The sequence below is a fragment of the Talaromyces marneffei genome, chromosome 6, assembly GCF_009556855.1.
Source record: "Talaromyces marneffei chromosome 6, complete sequence".
NCBI classification, from domain to species: Eukaryota; Fungi; Ascomycota; class Eurotiomycetes; order Eurotiales; family Trichocomaceae; genus Talaromyces; species Talaromyces marneffei.
In genome coordinates, this window is record NC_072353.1 from 882,484 (window position 1) to 909,123 (window position 26,640).

General features: G+C 46.3%; 7 protein-coding genes across 7 annotated transcripts; 5 read left to right on the plus strand and 2 right to left on the minus strand.

Moving 5' to 3' along the window:
- Positions 1-784: 784 nt before the first annotated feature.
- On the minus strand, positions 785-5,696 carry EYB26_007825 (uncharacterized protein; the record flags this gene model as incomplete). The annotated part of the gene is made up of 12 exons (XM_054267085.1): positions 785-1,001; positions 1,079-2,365; positions 2,419-2,536; positions 2,592-2,900; positions 2,960-3,122; positions 3,185-3,912; positions 3,971-4,204; positions 4,258-4,537; positions 4,593-4,804; positions 4,864-5,104; positions 5,277-5,402; positions 5,490-5,696. 12 exons carry the CDS (start codon positions 5,694-5,696, stop codon positions 785-787), a joined length of 4,122 nt encoding a protein of 1,373 aa, XP_054123060.1.
- Positions 5,697-7,750: 2,054 nt separating this feature from the next.
- EYB26_007826 (uncharacterized protein) lies at positions 7,751-8,585 on the plus strand (the record flags this gene model as incomplete). Its single annotated transcript, XM_054267086.1, has 2 exons — positions 7,751-7,769; positions 7,927-8,585. The coding sequence occupies 2 exons, from the start codon at positions 7,751-7,753 to the stop codon at positions 8,583-8,585; spliced, it is 678 nt and encodes a 225-aa protein (XP_054123061.1).
- Positions 8,586-9,579: 994 nt separating this feature from the next.
- Positions 9,580-10,492, plus strand: EYB26_007827 (uncharacterized protein; the record flags this gene model as incomplete). The annotated part of the gene is made up of 3 exons (XM_054267087.1): positions 9,580-9,722; positions 9,823-10,054; positions 10,124-10,492. 3 exons carry the CDS (start codon positions 9,580-9,582, stop codon positions 10,490-10,492), a joined length of 744 nt encoding a protein of 247 aa, XP_054123062.1.
- Positions 10,493-11,423: 931 nt separating this feature from the next.
- Positions 11,424-14,066, plus strand: EYB26_007828 (uncharacterized protein; the record flags this gene model as incomplete). The annotated part of the gene is made up of 5 exons (XM_054267088.1): positions 11,424-12,262; positions 12,313-12,572; positions 12,625-12,759; positions 12,806-12,896; positions 12,947-14,066. 5 exons carry the CDS (start codon positions 11,424-11,426, stop codon positions 14,064-14,066), a joined length of 2,445 nt encoding a protein of 814 aa, XP_054123063.1.
- A 191-nt stretch (positions 14,067-14,257) lies between these two features.
- EYB26_007829 (uncharacterized protein) lies at positions 14,258-15,703 on the minus strand (the record flags this gene model as incomplete). The annotated part of the gene is made up of 1 exon (XM_054267089.1): positions 14,258-15,703. The coding sequence occupies one exon, from the start codon at positions 15,701-15,703 to the stop codon at positions 14,258-14,260; it is 1,446 nt and encodes a 481-aa protein (XP_054123064.1).
- Positions 15,704-16,895: 1,192 nt separating this feature from the next.
- Positions 16,896-18,237, plus strand: EYB26_007830 (uncharacterized protein; the record flags this gene model as incomplete). Its single annotated transcript, XM_054267090.1, has 2 exons — positions 16,896-16,926; positions 17,003-18,237. The coding sequence occupies 2 exons, from the start codon at positions 16,896-16,898 to the stop codon at positions 18,235-18,237; spliced, it is 1,266 nt and encodes a 421-aa protein (XP_054123065.1).
- Positions 18,238-22,327: 4,090 nt separating this feature from the next.
- On the plus strand, positions 22,328-22,671 carry EYB26_007831 (uncharacterized protein; the record flags this gene model as incomplete). Its single annotated transcript, XM_054267091.1, has 3 exons — positions 22,328-22,374; positions 22,426-22,470; positions 22,527-22,671. The coding sequence occupies 3 exons, from the start codon at positions 22,328-22,330 to the stop codon at positions 22,669-22,671; spliced, it is 237 nt and encodes a 78-aa protein (XP_054123066.1).
- Between the last annotated feature and the right edge of the window lie 3,969 nt (positions 22,672-26,640).

Genomic DNA, 26,640 nt, shown 5'->3' on the forward strand with positions numbered 1-26,640 from the left:
TTAAATAGGGCTTGTACGAGGGATAGGGGCGACGGCATTGATTATTGTTGGGAATTCGGACGGGCAAATGATTATCTTATCGGTCTCTTGCGGAAACTGACCGCCTCCTTGACCGCCTGCCTGGGTAAATATGGGCATTGGTATGTTCTTGTACGAGGACTAGCGCGTACGGCTACAAATGCAGATTTCTGGTAATATTTCTCAACTAGGGGTGGCCCCCATATAACTAGGCTATATGGGGTCCACGTCGTGCCAAGACCGCTTGCTATCCGCGTTATCTGCCCGGCTGCGACATTTCGCGGGATTACTTGGGGTTTGCTAGTTACCTACGGTCACCCCCATTGCCGGAATTTGTTATTTTACACCATAGGTACCGAACAACGGAATTCCCCAACTTATCCCAACTCAACTCACATTTTAGTAGCACCACGTAGGCTGTTATAGTTATATTTTCGGAATAATATAAAGAAATTTATATTCTAATCTATATAGTTTAATTTCCGTAGTCTACGAATAAAACACTTGAAAATTGATAGAATATAGCGCTTATCCCAAATAATAATAATATGAAATTTCATTATAGAGGTTTCTGGTGAGAATATATGTAATTGAGAAATAATATCATGTACAATTTTGGTGTGGTGTGCTTTTCAAGCCGTTTGGCGTAAACTTTTGACAGAGACTGCAGGTACTATTGTTTAATATAATCACGTAGTTGGGATTGAAACACTGCAGGAACTAAAAATACATGTACATATCTCTCTACAAGTCTGACGTTAACACGTCACATCCCACTCTGACCCCTCAACGCAGAGAAAAGATCTGCCTCCAGTACTACCTCCCCGGGGGTTCCTGAATGAATAACTCTACCCTGGTCCATGACCAACACTCTATCATATTCTAAAGCCGTTTCTAGTCGATGTAAAATGGAAAGGACGGTTTTTTCTTTCAGTCTCTCCCTGATCAAGCGCATGATCTTGGTCTCGGTTTCGACATCAATACTAGTGTGGAAAATTGGGTCAGCAACAAGGTATACCGGTATAGTCAATATTGAGGCGAATAAATCGTGGGAGCTCACCTGCTTGTAGCTTCATCAAAGAGAACAATACCACCAGGGCTCTGTTCTGCGTTGAGAATCGTCCGAGCCAGCGCAAACAATTGCATCTCACCCGCAGAAAGCGATATGTCTGTTAAAGGGGTGTCAAGGCCACCCGATGTTTCGATCTTCTGTTTAAGTGAGCAATCTTCGAGAGTGGACCAAATTTTATCATTGCTCGAAGTGCCCTTTGGATCAAATGGATCTCGAACGGTATCGCCATGAATATAAGTATCTTGTGAAATCACATGGAATCGTGATCGTAGAAGGGATGGTTTGAGGCGAGAAATGTCGATATCATCAATCATGATGGTTCCTTTCCGATTTTCCATGAGCGAAAGCAACGTAAGTATCAACGTAGATTTCCCGGAACCACTGCGGCCGCAGATGGCAACCTTCTCTCCTGGATGAATGGTCAAATTGATGCCATCTATGTTCCAACTGGACTGCTCCACGGCTGACGCATAACTAGAGCTGGTATCTTCAAATTTAATCTCGCCTGATTCAGGCCAAGACAAAGGCACGTCAATCTGAGATGTTGTATCTGTCTCCTGCGGAGTGTGTTTTTTAAACTCCTCGATTCGGGCAATGGCTCCAAGAGAAACCTCCAGTGAGGTCCACGACGTCAGTAAATTTGTCATAGTTTGTCCAAGTGTAGTCAAGTTTAGGAATGCCACGCCGATAGCCCCGAGACTGGTTTTGTCTTTGATCCCCAAGGCCACACCCACCACAGTCACGGATAGAGCCGTCACAACAAGATCCAAAGTAAGCTGTAGCCAGCACTGTACTGCGTAAAGTAGGTAGATCGGTTCTTGTGACCTATCGAGATGCTCACGAAACTCGCTCCTGAAAGTGCTCTGCCATTGGTGAGCGCGGATCGTTACAAGGCCTGCGCAAGTCTCCATGAGCTTTGTCTGTAAACTCGCTTTTGACTGCAATTCGTGCTGCCGAAGCTGTTTTGATGTACGGAGGTAGAAATGCTGAATAAGATATAGAGCAGTTGTTAAAGCCGGCAGGACAGCCAGAGCATAGACTGCCGCCACCGCCACCAGCACGACTTGAATCACGCAAGTCAAAAGTTCCGCAATAGTGTTGAAAAGATTCAGTGGTAAAGACATGTCGATCATCATAAGGTCTTGGTTGAATCGATTAAGCAAGTCCCCACTATCTGTGCTACTGACGAAACGAAATGTTGCATTCAAGACCGTTTTTAATAATTGCAGATGAAGCCCTACGCCGGAAGAAGGGACAATTTGCAGAAGAAGATGTCTAGCGGAGTGTTAGCAGATAGAGAAATTGGCTATAAATAGATAGTTACCAACCCCAACCATATACATAACATGATAAGCGGCAAAGTCTGGAGCATGGCATACATACCAAGCCAGTAGCCAACCTTCTGTGACGACTGGTCATCTTCAGACCACCATTGTGCCCAGATATCTATTCGAGTTAGTTCGCTGAGTACCCGTGGATTTGCTTCTATGATGACGCTCACCGGGAAATTTTATACAGAACGCAAACGCCAGACCAAATAAAACGAAGACAGAAAGGTTTTTGAGTCCAATTGCGCCGAAGTAGGTGCGATATACAGTCCGATCCTTTACACGGGAGGCCTCTTCGGAAGAGTCGATTCTCGCCGGCTTGGTTTGACGTACATTGATAGTATTAGTAATCACCGTTTCTCCGGCTTCGATATCTCCTTTGCTAGACATCGTTTCAACAACCGCAACGTCGCGTTCGCATTGGGAAAGGCCACCAGACTTGTCAATCCGGAAGACTTGGTCTGCCATTGTCGCCCAGCGTTCTAGAAGAGAAATTAGAAGTGATTCACTGAAGAGGACAAATTAGAAGACAGGAACATACGGTCTTGAGTGGTCTCAATAATAGTAACTTGAAGTAAGCGTAAAAGCCCATTGGGCCCAAATAGTCGTTCTCGAATATGCTTAACCGTCTTTTTGTCTAAAGCGCTAAAGACATCATCGAGAATGATAATATCAGGCCGTTGTGCAATAGTCCTGGCCAATCCCTATTTTGTTGAGTTTAGTGAGTCATGAATTGCGAACAATGAATGCAAGTTGAGAGAAATACCAGTCTCTGGCGCTCGCCGCCACTTAAACAGATCCCTCCACTACCAATTGTCTCACCAGAGTCGGATGTATTTAGCAACTCGGTCAAAGCACAAGCATCAAGAATTTTGTGACGCCACTCTTCGCTATCGGATGCACAACGAAATGCATTGTCAAGCATCAAGGCGTTTTCCAGCCAAATACTTTGACCACAGTAACCAATGCGAGCACTGCTAACACGTACAGTACCAGCCATGAATTCGACTTCACCCAATAATGCTTTCATCAAGAGCGATTTTCCAGAGCCTGTACCACCAGTGATAACTACGTGGTCACCCTTCAATACTTTCAAGGATACATCATGTAGATATGCTTCGGTGGTCCAGCCAAAGTCGGCATTCTTGATCGAAACCGCAATATCCTGTGACGGTTTGGACTGATGGAGGCCTTTCTCAGTTATTATATTAGCCCCCGCGGTCACTCCATCGGAACATACAGCGGTGGGAGGAATCTGTCGAAAATCCGATCTCTCTGGTCTCTGAAGAAATGTGTCTAGACGCTCAAAACAACCCTTCGCGGCGCCTAAAGAAGGAAGCATCTGCAGAATACGGATCAATGGCGTTGCTAAGAGGCTGATGAGGATCAAAGAGCTAAAAAGCCTCGAGGGATCCAGATTTTGCTGATAAGACAACATGGTTCCAATGTATGCGCCGAATACAAAAACAGGGGATAGTGTCAATGTAGTATAGGCTGATTTCTGGATTAGTGTAGCCCGTCATCGTCGATTATTCGGAATCCATTCACTCACATGACAGAACACTGCCAACCAGAAGCGCCCGAAACATCTTTGACGCAGCAAACTCTCTAACTCGAAGTGTTTGAATCGTAGAGCTGACTCGCTGCTCGGACCCTGTCGTTTTTATTGCTTTAAGAGAGGATAACATTTTTCTGGTGGTTGCTATTCTCTTCTCTGTAGCTGCCATCCATTTCTGTTGCTGCTTGCCCGTTGACTTACCGATGTATGTGGATATTGCAGTACTCACTATATTATGCTGTCAGAGCTTGGAAAAATCTAGAGATTGCTCATGAACATACCTAATGCTAACCCAAGTACAGTCAAGCATGAGGGGCCTACTTGTCGCCACAGCAGCCAGGTAGCTAGTCCTGTTTCTAGTAATCCGGCCCATAGCTCGTGTAGATATGTCAATGATGAGGAAATGCGCTGCACGTCATTGATGGTGAGAGTCAAGGCTCTGGACTCCATTTCCTTGTCTTCGCGAAGACGTAACACTTTATCAAAGACCGCATCCACCAAGCCGCCTCGAATGATAGTGATCGACTTGTACGTCAGGTGGGAGTACCGACTGTTTGAGACCTACACCAGGGTATGAGTTCAGAATTTAGGATGCTTGGAAGGACGAGATATTTACCGCAATGCCTCCGTAGACAAGCAGCGAAGCCCCCATCAATCCATATCCATCATTCTTAGATTCCGTACTGTCCGATAGGTACCGGATAAGAGCAGTAGTGATAAATGGCTGAGCAAAAGTAAACCCTGTTAGACACAGTCGAGGAAAAATCGGAAAAAGAAGGTAACGGCCCAGTGACAATAAAGTCCGACCAGGCAGACCGAAAGAGGACGCTGAGATTGAGGATAGCGTCGAGTCAGCCAAGGTATTTCATAGCTTTAGGTACACTTACTGGCGCTCAAGGCGGATATTGACGCAAATCTCACGCTTAACCGTGATGAATATAAATTTGGATCAATTGGCTGTAGATCCAGCGCGGTCAGTGCACGTCGATAACCCGTCCAGAGCAGGAGATTAAGCCATATAAATAGGCTCCGACTGACAAATCCAGCAGTCTCTTCTTTGGATCTTTTCTCGGTATGCGCTTCGGTGGAAGTTTGCTGTTTTCCCACCATTTTCAAGAACTGCCATAACTATTTGCACAATCAAAGCTGCGATAGCAATTGACGCCACGGTACGATATGTCTCCAAGGACCAATAGGTTCGAGCCATAACCGAGCGTAATAGGACCGTGAGGCATAAGTAGAAGGCAAGAAGAAATGATGGGCGATGAGATCTTGTATGCTCGTAATGGGAGAGAATTACGATAGCCAGTGAAGCGAGGAACGATAAAACGGCCGCAGGAATAGAAATGTGCGTCGTTTCGCCATGATCAGTACTGATGAAGACGAGCGCAAGAAGCTCAAGCACGGCAAATATGGTAGCAGCAACCTGTTCACTGGTTACTGGATATTGCTCGATGTGGACTCGCGGTCAATGGCTCATTGTATACCAGCTCGAGGTAAACTCATTACATACCAACTTCAGGAAATACAAAAGACTTCGAGTGCCTAGCACCGGCCTTTGGACCAACACAGAGAGGCGAACGGCAGATCCAATCAGAAGCAAGCTAGAAGGAAGTAGGGCGAAAAAAAGCTCCTCGAAGAATAAGGTAAAATCGAATACCCTTCTGCAAGAAGATACCGCAGGACCAAAGGCCCTATCTGCGGCAAAGGTGCACGACATTTCATGGACAGTAAATCTGTAAAAAGGTTGGATTATTGAAAGACATGAAATGCAAGGAAGCAAAGATGGTCGGTTCAGGGGACTTTGAGAAGGAGCGAGTAGCGCGCCTGCACCTTCGAAGCAATTATTATTAAGGCTGGCTCGTGCGCACACCTGGGTGTCCCGTCAGAATTCGCGGTTACATTCTTACTACTACAGAGTAGTAGAGCTTGAGGCTGGAAATCACCCCCAGACGTGACTGATAAAGAAAACCCATCTAAGCTCATAAGGGAAGGTGGATAACAGGGTTATGAATTCGATTAAGAAAAGATCGAAGGCGATTGGCGCCTAATAGGCGCCCGGAACTGGTTCATCCGCTAGATATGCATGACCCCTGACTTTGTTTTTGATTTGGTCAAAAAGCAAATGATCTGGATGCTTCTTATCTTTCAAGGTTGCATCGAATTTATTTTAGTATCCTGCTTGTAGTTACCCACTCCAACCTCATAAATTATGACTTTTGCAGGCTGTCTGTCGTGGAAACGGGATGGCGTCGGATGGATTGCCGACAAATATATCCAGTACGATCATTTCGGCATGATTAACACCCTCAAGCCTTAGTAGACTTAAGAAGTATTCAGTTTCTATCTCCTTGAAAACACAGGACTAAAGATGGTAAGGAAGCCGGTTGAAAATTAGCGGGCAGCACGAAAAGCACGCTGGATAGCAACATCCAGAGCACTTAGCAAGGCTACCCAGATATCATTAAGCTTTTCATTAAACGAAACTACCAAATTTGTTTTTATATAACATTCCAAACCTCTTATATTTACCTACCAAGTCCATGGAGTTACCTCCAAAATTATACAAAGACTCTAATTGTTACATCTAATTATTTCGAATTTTTGTTGGAAAATGGGCTTTGGCACAACGACATTCGAGACGACAATTGTTGGGGACAAGGCCGTCGCTTCAACTCCGGTCTCTGAGGTCGATACCACAAATGATGTCCCCGTGAAGGCCAACAGAAGCTTCAGCAAACGCAACTTCTGGTCGTGGTTTGACCCCAACGATGAAGCACTCGACCGTAAACTTCTTTATTCTAAGATATGCTTTCAATGGGGTTTGAGAAGCTCAGAAGAGCTGTCGTTACCAGCCTGTCTCCCACTGAGCCGAGAGGTATTTCGAATTGGCAGCCTATCATTTCTTTGTCGGAATACAAGAATGTGTAACTTCTTCTGCGCTTCATTCACAATCTTGGATGCATTGTGATCTGGAAATGCCTAAATCCATATTTCTGTTCCATTCGTTACATCTTCGGAGATTGGTACTGCAGAGACGAACCAGTCCGCCGAGCAGTAGAAAATCCATAGGCAGCCTGTAACGTTCACTTGATAAAACCAAACTACATAATAAGGTATGAACCAGATATTAGTACAGATCATACGCTATGATGTGTACAAAATTCTTGTTTGACTAGGAACTGATGTATTTTCAACTCATCTGACAAGAAGAATCGAAATGAGAGAGCCACCCACCATGAAGGACGGCAAGGGTTCGATTGAGAGGAGCTATAACTAGAAGTCTAAGTAGACCAAGTCTATTGATACTCCACCACTACCGTACTCCGTATAAAACACGGAGTACTACGTATGTACTACAAAAAACTAACTACAAAGTACGATGCATATGACGTCGGCAGGGCCCGATTGGCTAAACATACGGTACAGCTCCATCTCGGCACCGGATCGAACCTTAAACTACTAGATTAGGGCGAAATACGTATACGAGATCTACTCCGTACTGGTTGATCTATCAGCCGATCCACAAGACTAAGCCGTATCTGGTAATCCGCTTGACACGGACTCCGTGGTTCGGCGGGGCATTGTGATGTGTTTGTTGCTACAGAGTCATTCTGCGGAGGGGTGACCAACAATTGATCTTTTCTCATCTGCATAATTCAATTTGCTATTTAGTCGGCTTCTTAAGGCTTTGTTTGCTGGTAGAAGATTAGGTATCTTGTACCCAGGTAGACGTTCATTTCACAATACAAGATCATCCCGAGCTTATTCAGAATGTCGAGTGAAAGTCCCGGTGAGTCATACTGTATACAATGAATTGGTGACTCAAACTCCAAGTCACGAACTGGGACATCTCTGAGCTTATGGATAATCTATGAATTTCCAATCTCAAACATCCTATCATTCTTGTATATATCAATTGATCGATACCATGCTTACACATTTTCAAGAACCACCCGTCCATTGGTCCGTCGTCCTCTTCCCGGGCTTCCAAGCCCTCGACGTCTTTGGACCCCTCGATATCCTCAACCTAGTAGCCCGCTACAAAAAGATCGAACTATCAATCATCGCCGCCACACTTGACCCCGTCTCAACTGACGTTGCGGCAGTCTTCCCGGACAAACAGGACGTCTGGAACCCCGCTGGATCCAAAATTGGGCAGTCAGTTGTGCCGACGCATACCTTTGATAATCCACCAGCGAAAATCGAAGTTTTACTTGTACCCGGTGGTAGCGGTACCCGCAGTGAAGCATCGGCTGTACCTGTCATTGAGTTTATCGCGAAGGTATATCCATCTCTCCGCTACTTGCTTACCGTATGTACGGGCTCAGGTCTTGCCGCTCGTGCCGGTGTGTTGGATGGTAAGCGAGCGACGAGTAACAAGCGTGCTTGGAATGAGGTGATTGCATTGCGCGATGAGCCTACCTGGATTCGACGCGCTCGCTGGGTTGCCGAGGGAAATATTTGGAGCTCCTCGGGTATTAGTGCGGGTATGGATATGATGTTTGCATATGTTGAGTATATTTGGGGAAAGGAGTTTGCAACTGTGGTGTCTAAGAGGATGGAGTATGTCCGGAATGAGGACTGGGATAATGACCCGTTTGCTTAAGCGGTTTCTGTTATAAGAATAAAAACAGATATGTGTTGTCCGACAGGATTTTTCTTTATGTCTATATAACATGTTCTCAGGGCAAATATTGGAAATAGAATCTGAGGACACTTTTATCTATGATTTCTTGGAGAATAATTATTGGATTATCACTAGACCATCTATAAAATCATTATCTTACAAACCCGACTCAGTAATCACTGGGTTTATTGTCAGCATCTACGAAGCGAGATGCATACTTCATCATTTGGGACGATCACCTCTGTAGTTACATCAGGAATCTGCTAGAGAAGAGACTCCAGAGGGAGACGAGAGAATGCGCTGCACATTCTTAGTCGCATCTATCTATATAGAGCTCAGGGAGGAGAAGATATGAACTGGACATATTGGAGTCTCCAAAGGTGACAGTTGATGATATATGGATGGTGAGCCATTGTTGCCTCTCAGGCGGACCGCTAACAGGTGTCTACTTAGGTATCACAGATATAGTTCTGCCATCTGTCATCCATGGAGATATCTGGTCACTACATCAGATGTTATCAAAATAAAGGGAACGGTGCCTATTCATGAAGCCAAACAGGTCGACAGGCATTTGGAAGACGCCTAACTCGAACTGGTAACTAAGTTGTTCATCATACAACCCATCCGTCCTAATGATTATTCAACACATTCTCGCACCAAAAGCATCTGCAATCGTACACGGTTGAGATGGATCAGTCGTGTTGATCATAGAACTCATCATATATTTGGAGTAACTAAGTATTCTAACTACGCAACTAGCAAAGAGATGCATACATAGATTATCAGATTCTCACCGAGGTCGTCGTCGCAAGTGGAACCCCAAAGAAGAACAACTAGATTTGGACGCCGACTTACCTCACTGTCTCACATCTCTACATAGTACTATGTATAACTGTCTCTTCTTGCGGGGTTTTAATTTTCTTCTCTCATCTCCTTCATCAATACAAGAACAATAAAGCTTTAAGTGATCAAAATGACTTCCCATGCACCCAGTTCCTGCTGCTACAAGGGCGTCAAGCATGAGGGGCAGCCCGTCGGCAGTCTCTCCACCGTCAAGGACTTTGAGGTCTACACCTCTTATCCCGAGAACAAATCGACCAACTATGCTGTGTTGATGTACGTTCCGTAGTCTATTGAAACACATTATCCGAATTTTCCGATCACAATTGTAGTGCCATTGCTGCTGCTGTTGTTGTCTAACGCTCAAGCTATCCAGTCTCACCGACGTCATAGGCCACAAGTTCAACAACGCTCAGCTCATCGCCGACCAGTTCGCTGCCAACGGCTACTTCGTGTTCATGCCGGATCTGTTCCATGGCGATCCAGTCCCATTGAACCGCGGCCCCGACTTTGTTTTAGCAAAATGGCTGGAGGGCCATGGGGCGGAGAGGGTTGATCCTATCGTGGAAGCTAGTATTACCGAGCTACGCGAGAAGTACAAGGTGAAGGTAGTGCTATATCTTCTTTCCAATGCAATAGATAGATCGGAGAATTATGCTTATCCAATTGCTCCAAAGAAAATCGCCGCCGTCGGATACTGCTTCGGCGCCAAATACGTCGTCCGTCATCTCCACCCCAAACAAAACAAAATCGACGTCGGCTACGTCGCTCACCCATCTTTCGTCGAGGCCGACGAACTCAAGGCCATTGGTGGTCCCTTCAGCATCTCCGCTGCAGAGACCGACACCATCTTCCCGACCGAGAAGCGTCACGAATCCGAAATCATTCTCAAGGAGACCGGTCTCCCATACCAGATCAACCTATACAGTGGTGTCGTTCACGGATTCGCGGTTCGAGCCGATTTGAGTGATAGGGTGGCCAAGTATGCAAAGGAGAATGCTTTCTTGCAGGCTGTGGAGTGGTTTGAGGAGTATCTTAAGAACTGACTCGTCGCAAAGCCGGCGTTGTAAAGCATAACGTTCCCATGTATGCCATCGGCAAGGACGACGATTGAAGACATCTAGTGGTTATATGTACTTACACATGATATGCATGTACACATGCAATTGATATGAATTTGGTAGTCTACCGTTGAGTGGCATGACCAAGGGTAGGGTTGGGTAGGGTTATGCGAATGCCCTATCACGTGGCATTTTTCTAACGCATGGGTGGGTTAGGGTTAGGGTATAATGATCTGCACAGAAAGCGGCGTCCAGACAAACGCGAGCGCGCGACATGACTCTTCTTTATTTACTCCGTCCACGGTGCTACAGAGAGTATACTCCGTACTACGTACATATCATATAACTACAACATATACTACGCACTGCGTACTCCAGTCAGCCGTGGCCCGTTCCAGACTGAGCTGAGGACGTTTCCCGATTTAACACCGAAAACCTGCCGAGGCATCCTGCCAACTCCCAAAACTGCCACACGCAGCCCACAACACTCCGTTTTAACCAATCAAGAGAGAACTAAATCAAATAGTGTTCGTGGATACGAGCAGCGTGCCTAAGGACCCCGCTAGCCCTCTGTTTGTGAAAGCTTCCCGCTAAATAGACCGGTCGCTGGACGGAGTACGTGCCATGGGGTGGGGTGGGCGTGGTGGGATCATCCCCGGCGATTGCTCGGCCTGACCATCGCCGAGACACGATTCACACGAATCGCCATCAACAGCTGACTGTCATGACTTTTCCTTTTCGGTCAAGCCGACTTCGTTGACGAGTTACTCCATACTCTGGACTCGGTAGGACGATCTGTCGCTCCCGCCGCCTTCCTTATACCACCACCGGCCCTCTTTTCTCCCTCCCAGTCATACGATATTCTTAACCGGCACTGGACGACACTTGGAAAATGACACACCAGTAACAATAAATCATGGCCTCCTCCACAGAACCCGAGAACCACTCGTCTCCTGATTCAAGAACCAAAACAAAAGCCGGCGCAGCCAGAAAACTGCGTGTCCCCAAAGCCTGCTACCCTTGCTACAAGAGAAAGGTGAAATGCGACCGCAACTCGCCTTGCTCACTATGTGTGAAGAGGGGTTATGCCCATCTCTGCACCTTTAAGCATCCACCGACGGCGAGCAAAGAGAGATCAGCCAGTCGAGGAACCCGTCAGCATCATGAGACCAGCAATAACAGCAGCAACAGTCAGAGCTGTTGCAGCAAGAAAGAAGACTTCTCCGAGCCAGAAGTTACCGGAAACTTTGTCGTCACTGATAGCGGAAACGTCCTTATTGACCCACAAGAATGGCAAAGTATACAGGATAAACTCGCCATCCTAAGTCAAAGCATGCACTCGCTACGCTCGCGACTGGAAATAGCATCGACACCACCTCCAGCGCCGCCGTCATCAACATCGCCATCCTCAAACCTCTCGTCGCTTGACGGAAGAAACAATTATCAGACATCGCCGATCACAACGCCAACATCACCACTTACACCCATCGACGAGGAGAAAGCCGGCGAAGGGGTGCGCACTCGGAATGCTCTGGGCGGATCTCCAGTTCACTGCGGCTCAGATTCAATCACCGCTTTTCTACTAGAGAAGCCGCTTCAGCGTGCCATTTTTGGCGAGGATAGTGTTTTGTCTCAATTAGCGCTTGATAATCAGTCGGCGACATACCCGTTCTTGGACCTGTGGTCGTCAAATATTACTTCGTACAGTAATGACTCCGTTTGTGCGGCCCTTCCGGATGATGCTGTTTGTCGGAGGTATGTTATTTGCCGATAGTATCTCATAGAATAACTAACCCCATTAACAGACTATTGCGATCTTACCACGACGTTCGTTTCACATTATACCCCGTCGTAACCGACTTTGACGGCTTCCAAAAGAATGTTCATACTCTTCTTGAAAACCGAGCCATGCAGGGTATGTGCACAAACAACCCAATGGCTTCTTTGGCGGCGCCGTTCGGTTTCAGCATCTCGTTCATAGGAATTCTTTTTGCTATACTTGCGTCCGGATCTCAGGTTTCTGACTTTTCGAGGAAGGAGAGGTCATCGATGTGTCAATTATACGGTAGGTTTTTCGAAATCAGGAGGTTATAACAGGATTGCTGACCGTTTGCCAGTATCGTGTGCATACCAGTGTCTCCGAAATGGAAACTTTTTATCCCAGCCGAGTATGGAGGCTATCCAGACCTTGTTGATCATCGGAGATGTTCTTTCATATAATATGAACCCCGGCATTGCCTATGTAACATTCGGTATGTCGATCTACTGATTGATATTGTACGCATGCTAACCGTTCAGGTGTCGCCCAACGCATGTCATTGACTCTAGGCCTCCATGCCGAATCCTTCCTATTCAGAGATCAAACTGCTAATCGACGGCACGAACTATGGTAGCTCCCACTCAATTCCTTTTATTATCAACCCCATCTAATTCTAGCAGGTGGTCCATGGCCTGGCAAGACAGCCACTTTGGCCTTTCCTACGACCGCCCTATCGAGATTCTCTCGTCCTGCCCTCAGATCCCACGAGCGGCCGACTCTCGACCCGGAAATAGAGCCTACTTCGAGACAATGTGCTCTGTCATTTCTCTCATTCTCCAGCTTTTGCGCGAAGAAATCCTCGAAGGCAACAAGATCAGCGACCACACCATCCCCGCCTATAAGATCGAGCTAGACAAGATTCTCGCCGATGCGGCGCCTCACCTGAGGAGCGAAGATTACTGTTTCACGCTTAGGGATCATATTCAACGATTGACTCTCAAGTTGAGATCTTCTTACCTTGTATCGGAGATATGTCGACGATCATTGAAACAATCCTCCAGCGAAGGGGGCAAAAAGGCCCTGGCACCGCATCTATGTCAAGAATGTATCGACAGCCTCCTAAGTACCATCGAAGCCTTCATTGAAATTCACCAAATCATTCCACAATGCTCAAGGTCCTGGATCCATCTCCACAGCGCCATCAGCGCCGCTTTTCTGCTCTCAGTGGACGAAGGCGCTCAAACCGAGCCGAGTGTATGGGCTATTCTCGAGAAACTAGAAAGCGTCTTGTCCGATTTGACCTCTGCCGCTGGCCACAACGCTCCCTACAACTCGGATAATAAAGTGACTCGTAGTCCCGACTCCATGGCTCATGACTGGTCACCGCCTCCGCAGTTTTCGAATTCGCAGTCCACGATTAATCACAACACCCCTGCGCCACCAGCGATGGGCGATTTATTTTCAATGGATAACTGGGGCTCTTTCGGGCAGACGTTTATGCTTTCTGACTTCCCGTTGAGCACGGACTCGATGATGATGGGCGGAGGCGGCTCGAATAACAGTAAAGGATTCGGAATGTCCAATGAGTTTTCGCAATCTATGCCCATGGCGGCGGAAGAGGACGGTGGCGTGGAGTTTTTGATGGGCACGTTGAATAGTCTGAGGAAAATCAATGCCGGTTTCAAGGCTCAGAAGGCCGAGGCGAAGAGGAATGCGGTTTTGGGTGTTGAGAAGAAAGCTGCTGGAGGCGGATGTTGTATGAGTCGGAGCAGGGAGGGAACGACAGCGAGATGTCATTAAGTATTATTTCATACATACGTTTTAGTAATGCTCAATTAATATACGGATATTGAGTTTGAATATTGTAGTATCGTGTGAAAAAAAAGAAAAATTCAACTAGGTATCTATCAAACAGCCTTGATTCCAAAACAAAACATGCTAATCGATTCCAAATCTAAACTCTCTCTCCCCCTCCAATGCCGTTGCCGCGATCAATGCGATTTCAGCATCTGCGAAAAACACTCAATAACAGCCTGCGACGTCTCTAGTTGATACTTCATCTTCTGGACCTGCTGCTTTAACCTCAAATTCTCGCACTTCACATCCTCAATCTCCGCGCTGTGGCTTTCACGCTCCCGCATCGCGCGCAGACCCAATTCAGCCAGCGCAGCGACGCCCGGTTGTTGTTGCTGCTGGTCATACCCAACGGTTGAAGCAACAGCAGCAGCAGTAGAAGGAGAAGAATGCATTATCTCATTCCCACTCTTCTCAATCTTCTGCCGCAAATCGGCATTCGCAGACTCCAGCTCCAGAACCCGCTGTTCCAGTGCCGCCGTTTTGGCCGTTTGCCACAGGTCCTGGTTACTACTCTGAGCCGAGCTCAGTGATTGCGCCTTTTCCATTCTTCGGTAACTGATGGATCCTATTGTGCTGACGGCAGAAGGAGGGGACGAGACCAAACGGCTCTGATTCGCCCACGTCGCCTGCGCAAGTTTGTTGCGGAGTTCAAGGACATTTTGTAAATCCTCATCGCGAAGTTTGCGGAGCGCTTCGTGGGCGCGGCGTTCTTCGCATAGTAGGCCGCGGATCTTGATGAGGTTTGAGACGTCTTCGTCTCGAAGGGAATAGAGGGCTTCGCGTTTGGAGAGGAGGGATGATTTTTCGAGCTCGAGGGTGGTAATGTGTTGCTGCAGGGCGGCGTGGTCTGCTGCCATGACTGTGGGGGTTGAGGATTCGAGGAGGGTGATTTGGGAGAAGAGGTTGTGCAGTTGGTTTGATAATGGGCCTGTGGGTTCAATCTGTGAGATAGCAGAAGAAGAAGATGATGGTAATGATGATGAGGTGTGGTCGTGGTCGTTCTCGCTGTTATCGTTGGGTTGGATTGCGCTGCCGGGTCTGGCTGTTAAAGGCGGACTATCCAGCATTCCTACATTTCTGCGCTGATCGATATAATTGAGTTCCTGGGTGTGGAAAGAGATCAAGGAATCATGAACGCCGGGACCAGGCTCATCGTCAAGGCCATTGATGAACGGCGATTTGAGGTCTGCCTCTTCAACTTCAACCTCCACGCCATCTATCAGAGACGGCTCATATCTCTCCGCGGCGAGGATGTGGACATGTACCCTGTCCACACCTTGGCGTTGCGACGGGTAGTGTGTTGCTGAAAAAGAGGTTGATCCAGAAGCTTGACTTGATACTTCGTCGTCTTCTTGCTGGTGCGAGATTGAGGACCTGGGAGAGAGGGAAGGGACGGAGTATTGGTACTGATCCGACGACTGGGAGGGTATGGAACGCTGGTGTTTGCCGAGCCACATTTCTGTGGGCTGTGGGTATGTTGTTGGTTCTTCTGGTGTGTTGGACTTTTGGGTGAGGGTGCTTAGGTCGAGGTTTTTGGCGCTGGTGCGCGGTGGCACGGAGGCGTGTTGGGCTGCCCACATGTTTGGATAGCTGTGAAGCACTTGAGAGAGGGAGCGGATAGAGAGAGGGAGGGGTTGTTGTTAGACAAGAATATACTCTTGATTAATTCTATTACTTCCATTTGAAAGGAAAGAAACCTTTTGACACCGGGTGTCTGGTTTATATCTACAATTTTTCGGATAGAGATGAAATATGGTGAGACAGAATAAATCTCTCCAAGTGACTCTGCATGAGACGAAGAGCGTCAGAATTGTTTTGGATAGTGCTGCGATTCAATAATTGCAGTTCTATAGTATTCATATCAAGAATCACAAAATCGAAGTTGTTGCCAACTTCTGTTGGTGATTAAAGTGGTGACTGTAACAGGTACGTCTCAGGTACCTGAATTCAACCCCTGGAGGGTACAACGGCTGAAACCATTTCGGGCGGGTCGACCCATCTTGCCGTACCCCAGCTCCCCTTTCAGGAGAGGTTAGGGAATGACTTACTACGACACATTTCATCTTCGAATCTGTTATTGGACTGTGTAGTAAATTCGAAAAGAAAATTCTTTTTTTTGAAGCCGAAGCTGTGAGACCAATCCATGGTGCAGCAAACCAAGATCTCTGGTTAGGGTTTGGATAAGAGTTCCCAAGTACCCTAATTTGTTAGGAGCGGCAGTAACTCTGTTATGGGCACTTATAGTTCCTTTACATCGCACCGCTTCTTAACGCCGACTTTTGCGTTAGCTATAAATATCAAATATCCAAAGAACTGTTCAGTAGGCGATTTTTTTTTCTTTTAGCTCTCTGGAAGTTAGAGCCCATCTCTAGGTCCCAAACTCTTTGGTGATATGCGGGCGGCTGCTCTGCGTTTTGTTAACCCTAATGCATTGTCGTTGAGAACATATAGACATAATCTGTGTGATTGACAGCCTTCTTACCGTAAATAGCAGAAAATATGGAATACTCTTCGATTGTATATTCACATATCGATTAATCTCACTTTATTCGGGACAATACTGTCAATACAATAGCGCCCGGAATTACCCCTCCCAGAAGCTATGAGTTTTTCGTCGTGAGAGGGGTACAGACTTCCCCATTACAAATACGTATGTGACAAAGAGTTATTTGAAGGCCACCGCATATATTCTCTAGAATAGAGACTATTTATCAAGATTGCTTTCACACTTTTCCCCTCGAGTAGCAGGCAAGATTGTCAAGATCAATCATCATGCCAACTGCTCTGGTTACAGGAGCCACAGGTATATATAGCTAGTCTCCACAAAACCATAAAAATCATTGTGATTACAATTCCATACTAAACATTGAATCTAACAGGTATCAGCGGCCATGCAATCGTCGAACATATCGTGAAACTACCAGATTGGACAAAAGTAGTAACTCTCTCTCGCTCTCGCCAGGTCACGCCTCATTCCAAAGTGACCCATCTAACAGCCGATCTTCTCAACGACCCAACAACATCCCTGATAGATTTATTCCGGGCAGACGCCCAAGAAATCGACTATGTATTCTTCAGCGCCTATCTCGCTAATCCGGATGAAGACAAGGCGTCCGAAATCAACACGGGCATGCTACGAAATTTCATCAATGCTCTACGCAAAAGCGGCGCCATCAAGTCCATAAAACGAATCATTCTCGTGACGGGGCTGAAACAGTACGGTGTCCATCTCGGACAGCCCAAGCAACCCATGCACGAAAGTGATCCGTGGATAGAAGGTGAATCATGGCCCAAGAATTTCTACTACGATCAGCAAAGACTCCTAGCCAACGCAGCCAAGGAAGATGGCGACAAGTGGACATGGGCCGTCACATATCCCCAAGATATTCTTGGTGTCGCTCGTGGAAATTTTATGAATCTCGCAACTGCTCTAGGACTGTTCGCGAGTGTATCCGCAATCTCGGGGCAGGGCGAAATCCCTTTTCCCGGCGCTAAAGGAACTTATTTAGCCTTCAACACCTGGACATCGGCTCGATTGCATGCGGAGTTTTGTGTCTGGGCAGCCCTCACTCCAGAAGCCGCCAACCAGGGGTTTAATGTGGTGAATGGCGATACCGAGAGTTGGCATAATCTATGGCCCAGGTTGGTAGAACGATTTGGGGGTAAAATACCACCAGTCATGTTTCCGAATGAGCCTTCCGGAAAAGGATACGCGGACTTTGAAGCGTGGCACGCCGTTTCTCCTTTTACGCCTGCTATTGCATATCATGAGGAGCGAATTGGTCTCAAGGGAGAGTTCAGTGGGACGCATAATGAGAATCATCAACAGATCGATACGGTGAAGTGGTCGCAACGACCTGAGGTACTTGAGAAATGGAAATTGCTAAGCGATAAGTTTAAACTAGAGGAGGAGACGTGGGAACAAGCGACATGGAGGTTTATGAGTTTGTTGCTCAGTCGCGAGTTTTCTTGCGTAGTCAGCATGAGCAAGGCGAGGAAGTTGGGATGGACTGGCTATAAGGATACTTGGGAGGCGTTTGAGGAAACGTTCGATGCGTTAGAGAAAGAGGGTATTCTCCCCCCAGCCGGCCAATTGAAGGAACTGAGAGTTTAGTAACTGGTACTAGGATCCTGTAATGATATTTTAAGATGAAATTTCCAGATGGAGTTTAATGAACGTCGACATCTCTTTGCAGTCGGTGTTACTAATCTCATTCCGTGTAAATCCGAGGCTGCAACTGGCAATACTAACGAGCCAGGATTCATTAGTTTAATATAGAGTACTCTCCTAATGCCTTGAGTATCTATCGGTCTCATTAGATCTCAATATTGTTGCTTTGTAGATAGTTGAAATTGGCGTGAGCAACCGTATTCTCCTTAAATATTCGCAGCTATACATCTGTCCAATCGCAATGCGGACAAAATCTCTCCTCACTTGGCTTTTTTTCTTTTTTCTTTTTCCCCCCGAGATCATAGCGTTCGATCTGATCATGAACACAACACGATCGCGAAAGCGACCAGTTAGGCGTGCATCATCGAATACAATACAATATCTTCTTGGAACTAAAAAAACCAGATCAAGTCAGATGATGGAGTTTTGTATGCAAACCAACAAGAGGGAAATAAATGATTCGCAGATTGTAACTTAAGTCCAGCAAGCTGTTCAAAGTAGTAAGGGGGCCATAAGAAGAAGCTAAACCGACTCCATAAAGTCATATCAAGCCGCAATTAATATACCTATCCCGTTCTGAAACAGGTCCTACTAGGGCGACAAACTTCTGTAATTGTTGGCACTCGGCGAATCAATTATCAATCGTTGTTGACTCGGTAAGATCGCAGGATTGCCCTATCACATCTTAGTAGGCGAGCCTTAAATGGATTGGTGCATCAATGCAACTTATCTCGTGCTTGCAGAATCGACTAGCGAAGCCAATATGCTTATTTCCACGTCTGTCTTCTCCGTCCCACGTAACTAGCTAGTTGCTTGTTCCCCTCCGATGGATACAGATTGGGTTGAACATTTGAATTGTAGAGCAATTTTCCTGCAAACAGGAGCATACAAAAGAGACATTCGAAGCTGTAATCCTCGAGTCGAACCATACGTTCCGAGAATCTCCAACCACCTTCGTCATGTGATTGGATTTTGTAACACGGGAAATATCATACTCGGATTCGATTCCCTGCGTTGACATTTCTGGCCGCGACTTCGCAAAAGCCCAACGGAAGGAGAGCATGCAATAATCTATTATAGGGAAGTGCCTGCCAATTCAATTCGAATTAGTGTCAATTTCATCTTTGAAGTGGACGCTTTGAATAATAAGCCAAACCTCAAAAACGAATGCAGGCCGCCGATGCATCATGCAAACAACCTACCTGGTCGAGGAAAAGTTGGTATTTGAGATAAATTATAAACAGTATTGCATTCAATTCTCCTTTCCTTCTACCCGACTTTCAAGTATCCAGACTCGTTTGCGACCGGTTTTCCAAAGTGCGGTGGAAAGGGGAAACGGAGGCGTGACAAGGTCTGACATTTGGGCAGCTCAGCCACGGAAGAGAGTATATCGTTAAAGAAACATGAGAGTACATTGGGCTTAACTATGCCGGTTGCTCATCGTTGTACTGCTGAGAAGTGTTTGCGCGACCGTGGGAAGGGGGTGCTCGACGCACCGTCGCGAGCTGCTCCGGTTTCTTCACGAATATTCACATACCCGCAAGTCTTGTTGATTCTGAATGAAGAAGGGAATGGAGAAGGGAAAACAAGATTAAAGACTTGATACAAAACGGACAGAGGAAGTTGAGAGTCGCGTGTGAAGTCCAAAGGGTAATGTCCAAGGGAGGTTGGGGGAGGGAAGCAAGCCTTACAAGCCCGGCACTTAACAGACATCAACTACGCCACATGGGCAAACTCCCGAGCAGCAACATCTTACTCTGATTTAGATCCAAAAACAGCCTTGGATCGAAGAGTCCAAACAAGGCACAATCATCTTTAATGCCCTCAACTACATCCACCTACGACTAACTACGGAATTTGGCGAGAGCGATCGTGGTCTCGCAGCCCCAAGTTTTGCCTACACCAACAAAAATTTACAGGCCGGAAAATTTAACCTTTGAGAGGAGACAAGGATCAGACGAGGAGGAGGAGGAGGAACTGCAGGAACAAGCGAAATAGAGGCGGCACCGATCAAGGAATAAAACTCGTCACGGCAATCAAAACGAGATCCCTGTTCGCAAATCTTGGAAGCGGTCTGTATATACATTGGGAGTCAGAAATCGGCCCTGAGCGAGCCAATCAAACATTGAAATTGCCGGCATAGAGGTAGGTATGTATAACTATTGTCTTTGGCGATATGCCACCATTTGCCCGGGTAAACCTACTAACTCATTATGGAGCGTCAATCATCCGCCTTACCATTTGATGTCAAAGGGGGAATAATCGCGGTCACGGGCCGCATCTTGGAATCAGCAGTTCTCAATTATTCGACGTACTCTTCAGCTCGATAAAAAAAAGTACGTGGGTGTTGCTTGGTGCGAGGGTCCAAGCCCCCTAAAGAGAGCAAAATCGATACTGTACGAAGCTGGCTCAGGCAAAGAAAGCAATTAAGGGTGTACCACTGCATATGCAGCCATCGATATAAAACAAACCGGTAAGCATGCACTAGATTCCATTCGGTTAAATTAAAAGTGACTGATCCAGAAGCCACAAAAATCAATCTCTAAAAACAGTACATACGTTCTTGTCAAATCCCTGGGATTGGCCTGGAATGCCAACGAGGAATGCCCGATCCATCAGCCGCAGACTACAGAGGCCCAGGGCAGTCAGTCGATTTCTTCTACGGATGCACGAGCGTACGTCCGGACGGCTTTATTTTAATTTATTGTTCTATTTTTTTTTTTTTTTTTTTTTTTTCCTTAGCATCGGGCCTTTGAGGGCCATGTGGCATTTAGTCTAGCTAACGTACGGAACAATAGACGTCTTATATGATCTTCCTGCCCCATACCAGTACATAGGAAGTCAAATTTACCTCGGACTTGTATCTAGATCCGTTGTGGGCCCCGGCCTATCTCCAGCAGACGGAGTTACGGTACGGATTGGGCCGTCCGCGCAGTTTCCAAAGGTCCAAGATTCCACTTTACGTATCGCTGTTTCACAAGCACCCAACACGTATCTGGCGTAATCCAGAATAGGAATATGGTTAAAAAAAAAAAAAACTCAACTCAGCTCCACCGAGAGATGTCCGTGAGAACGGACGGGGAAGTGTGCGGAGGCTATGTCGTTCGGTGCAGGCCGAGATGCAGATCGTTATACGATAAACGAAGTATCACTCAAACTTGGCTATCCTGAGTACAGTTGTTTGCTCGTCTATATTTCTATATGTGTATGTATTCTTGCATCCGCGTGCACATTTAAGCGAGCACTCGTTCCTGCGTTTCCCTTTTGGGAGGTTATGTAAGCTGCCCCTTTCTTTAAGCCTCAAACACATGGTTTTCTCCATGGGTTAGGCTCCTGTGACTTGAAGCGAACTACTCCATCATATGTGACCTGTCAAAAGTTGAGTAAAGGTGAGTAATGTGGTACGTGGTCCTTCTGCTATCTCAGAAAGTCGAAACTCTGTTTTGATTAAAAAAAAAAAATGAGGATCTAACATGCAATCCCTGTACACTCCTACACGGATTCCTAATTCCGAAATACATGGGTCAGTTGACTTGAAGAAGGTGATTATCGATTCTCTACAGCTTTTAGTGAACATAGAGTGAAGAATGATTGGCTACAGACTGCCTGCGCATCGTTCCTAAGCTAAACCTGGAAGCTCGCTGAGGAGACTACAAAGTCCTCGACGTGATTCGTCATGATATTGTCAGAAGTCGTATGTCAAGGGCGGTGGAGAAAAAGAAACGAGAAGCATAGAAGCAAGAAGAATGCTGTCGATTGTCTATACTTCGATATCTGGTGTAATTTTCTCTTCGCCATGATAAGAAAGGACAGGAGTCGCACGTCGCTGGACGAGACATGGAAAAATATAAATTGCACCTTTCGTCTTCCTGGAAGACAACTCTTTTCGTCAGTGACAAACAAAACTTGGAAAAGTTGAATTGCCATTAGACAAAAAGCTGAGCATCCAAAACACCCCATCTCATTGCCTTCTCGATCCCAAAAATACTTGAAGACACACTGTCCATCCCAATCCTTTATCCTTGTGTTCAACATGCCGATTGGAAAGAAGCAAGAGGAAATGGACAAGTCCAACCGGAGGTAATATCCACACCACGAAAGGTCGTTTGTAGTCTCTAATCTTTATTCTAGAGGCGACAAACATGACACGAGATCGATTGTTGCCGAGGCGGATACGTGAGTCGGAGGTGTGCTGGTACAACATATAATCAAATGACTGACGATATTTGCAGTGAGAATTATCAAGATCTGCCTCGTGCCGAAGCCAATCCTACAAATCCTCATGTTCGAAGAGACAGTACTCGTGATCTGTCAGGCGTGGGAACTTCATTTCCAGATAAGGGGTTGACCACGGATCCCATCGTGAAGATCAAGTGAGTGGGTGGTAGATGGTTCAACCATAAAGGAGTTGACTGTCCTCTCCCATGAACCAAATATTGGTTTTATGTGATGGAAGCAATCACAACTATGAGTGCAATTCGATGACACCATTTTGGATACAACGAGGTTGAAACAAGACCTCGGGATCTCGCTTCCTCGATCAATACTGCTAGTTCTGGTGTCGCGTCGGGCTTTAAGCCCTCAAAAGTCATACTACTATTGAATATTTGTTGGCCAACTTGTGTATTGGTTTTTGTTCACCATGTTGCTATTTAATTTAACAAGTCAAAATGGACTGATTTCATGTCAAGGAGAAGATTCAAAGTTGTCATTGCAATACACAGCCCGCAGTATCAGGATGTCGAAACATTGATATTTTGGGGGTATAGAGTCAGTAATCTATATTAAAATACTGTAATAGTAGTACAGCTGAAAGGTTAATTAGGGTTTACCAATAATCGACCTGTTTCTTACCTGTGATAACTTGCTTTTTCGAAATAAGTTGAGTCTGGAACCAGCGAAACTAGCAAAGCAGAACGATTTGCTTCCAGCACCGGTATTCATTGGTATTTTATAGGCTAATTTTCCAATATCTTGTTTATCTATCATCTCCCAGGATCTTAAATTTGGTGTTTTGTACACAGTTGAGATTGAAAGGACAACACTAGGGACATCCGGAGCTTACTGTGCCGGCATTTCCCCTTAAATCCCAGTACGGTATGCCCGTCCAATCGTAGAGCAAAATAGGTCCCGGGTTCGGTGTAGCAGTAATTCCTTTTTTCAAGAATATCGCCTCTTTTCAACACAATCCGATCGCTAATTTCACCACACATAATATCGTGCAGGGACTTCAGTAATCAGATCAAGCGATACGTTTTATGTAAAGCATCGGCAAAAACAGAGTGGTGAATAAATTCAGAGACGCTGCCCCAGTTACGTAGTAGAAGGACACCGGCCATATTGCCCCAATTAGTACCTCCCCCTATCCCTGAAACAGGGTACCAATAGCCCCTAGCGTTGTCGTATTGATTGTGATTTGTTTTCGCCTTCGAGAATTGAGAGTTGGTGGACCTTCTCGAGATCGTGGACCCGTCCTATCACAATTTCATGCGCGTCGGGAGAACACCGACTGGGCGCCTGCAGGAAATGCACATCAAAAAGGAATTCATCCCATACGGCACATAAATGCACGGCTGGTCAAACCCACTAATGCTTATTCCAACGTCTTTACTTCTGTTCCGGTAGGAGTTCTTCGCTTCCTTCAGATGGATAGAGACTGAGTTTCACGGCGAGTTGTAGGTAGAGTAATTCCTGCTAAACGGGCCAAGACTGTCAAGACCAGAGAGGACTTGAGTTTGCGCAATCTAATGCCTGCCTGACCTTAAACGTTTGTTTTTATGTAGCGCCGCACACGGGGGTCGGCCATGGTTAAATTCGAAATTAGTCGCATGACACCACTAAACGCTTAACGAAAGCAGATTGTATAGCATCTCACTATCTGTCCAGTTTCGCTTGCTGTCTCGTATCGACGCTGCTTTCGATCTGCCTGCCTTGGACGGTAGGTCGAGCGTTGGGTAGGGAACAATGGGAAGATCGATCGATTGGGGTATAGTCGGGATTTAATGATCTATCGAACAAAGTCCTTTCTTTTTTATTCGATCGATGATCACGATAGGGCTGGTCCGGCGTCAGATTCTCGAAGGTGACCGCGGAGAAAAGGTAGATAGGAATGTCATCGCGGATCACTGCACAATACTTGATAAAAAATCCGATATCGTGTGACTCACAAAAACAAAGAAACAAGAAGGGTTGCTTTGATACTCAACAAGGTGAATGCACTTTGACAGGCTGGCTTGGTGTCGTAGTGCTAAGAAGCGTTTGCACAACCGTCGAAAAGTGACGCTCGACGGGGATCGTCGCCATTTTAGAATTCTCCAAGGAAAACGAAAATGGAGGAAAAGTGTTTGTTTGGGATACCACGGTCCGAAGATAGCTGGAGGCGATGGGTGAGGGGTCTACAGGGTCTGTTTCAAAGGAGGTTGGGGGAGACAAAGCCTTGCAACTATGCGCCTACCTACCATCAAGCCCGCCCGCAAGGCAACCTTGAAATTCATTTCCAAAAAGAGCCTAAACTGAAAAGAAATTGGAATAAGGCAGAGTCTGATTTTTTCAATCATCAACTACTTCTACATATGAGTCTACAGAATGTGTGAATGGCCGAGAAGAGTCAATTCCCTAAGGAGTAAGGTGTTGCCGATATAAGATCAGGAGGCTGCCTGGGGAGCCACATGCCATGCAAAGGAAGTCGAGCAGAACAATCCACAGGACGGGACGGGACGGGACGGGACCAGATGAGACTGGACCGGAGAATGCGTAGGAATGCGTGGGAATGTGTAGGAATGTATGGGAGTCAATCAGAACCAATGAGAACCAGAGAGTACAATAAGGGCGCCACAAGGCGATCTTGCCGCCGCAACCATCACCAAGAGCCTCGCTGGCTGTTTGCCCGGGATGTAGTGCTAGGGTCACGTCGTCGGGTGCTGCCTACTGGACTAGCGGTGAGATATAGGAAGAGCTAGCCTGGATTGAAATATTCCAAGTTTATCTTCACAGCCAGAATGCGAAGTTTTGCCCAGGTGAAGAATACTAACAGACTATTGAAGCCCACAGACCGCCAACAGGGACAACGTATGCGTGTCTCTACATTTTTAAAATTGACAGAATGGATGCCTTTTACATGATCTTTGTCTGGATCAAATTTCGCTTACATCGCGTCGGCTGTAGATCTAGGCCGAGTCGAGTCGACTAAACACAGTACCTGATGCAAAGAAAAGGGGCTTTTCTGCAGCCAAACCGGTCAACAAAGTGCCTAAAGCGCGAGTCGACGGAAAAAAAAACCTCCCGCTTCCAAATTTAGTTGAAGTTGTATGAGAAAAAAAAAATATCCGGAGACTAGAAGAAAAAGGAAAACCGAAGACTTCATTTTCCAGGATCGGCTCGAAAATCCTAAAAGAAAGGTCAACTGAAAAGATCCTAGTTGTAACGGCAAAGATCATCATCCGATAGACTCGTGCATGCGCTGCTGCCCCGGCATTTAATTTTACTTCTCGCCATATTTAGATGACTGATGGGCCGGATCCGGAAGTTAGATATATACGATTTGCGGGAAATAGTTACCTTATTTGTCTTCTCTTCTAAACGAATGACTGAAAAATGGGTTTCGAACCGCTCCACAATATGGTATGAATCGAACGAAACAAGGTCATTTTACATACGAACTAGGGCCTTCTTTTCTTTTCTTTTTCTGTATTTTGGCTTCTGTATGCACTAGATCACGTTGCCAGGTATCCTCTTAAGAGTCAAGGGGAAGAGTGTTGCATGTTCCGGATGTTGATGTCCATACCGTGAATATACAAGGAAGATCCAAGATGGAAAGATAGAAACTTGCAAGCAATAGGTAGGTACCCGCCATGTCAGCGGAATACAGACAGATCTTCCGGGGGGGGGGGGGGGGGGGGGGGGGGGGGGGACAACCTTGGAATGGCATCTGGTACCTGGATATGTCAGCCGGCGCCATGCAGACATAATGTTGTAAATGGGCGATGACCATTAGGGCCGCACGAGAACTGGCGCATGCCCTGACTCACGCAAACTCGACGATTTTCTCATTACTGGTGTCTGTGTACGTATCCAGCTAGCGCATAATCCCGTTTCGACTAGCATAGACCTTTTTGTTGTCCCCAACAACCAAAATGTTATCCATAAGGCTCCATGCAAAAGCCGCCTCCACTTTACTCCGTGTCTATATAATGCAAGCCACGTATGAATGTTGATAGGTCATGTAATCGGACTGTCCGTGTGTTCTTGCGGAGGTTTCCCGCAACGAGGCTTAGGATCGATGGGAGCCTTGGGAGGGGACTTGGAGGACTAATCGTCGGATTAGGTATTTGGTATGGAGGACCCGTA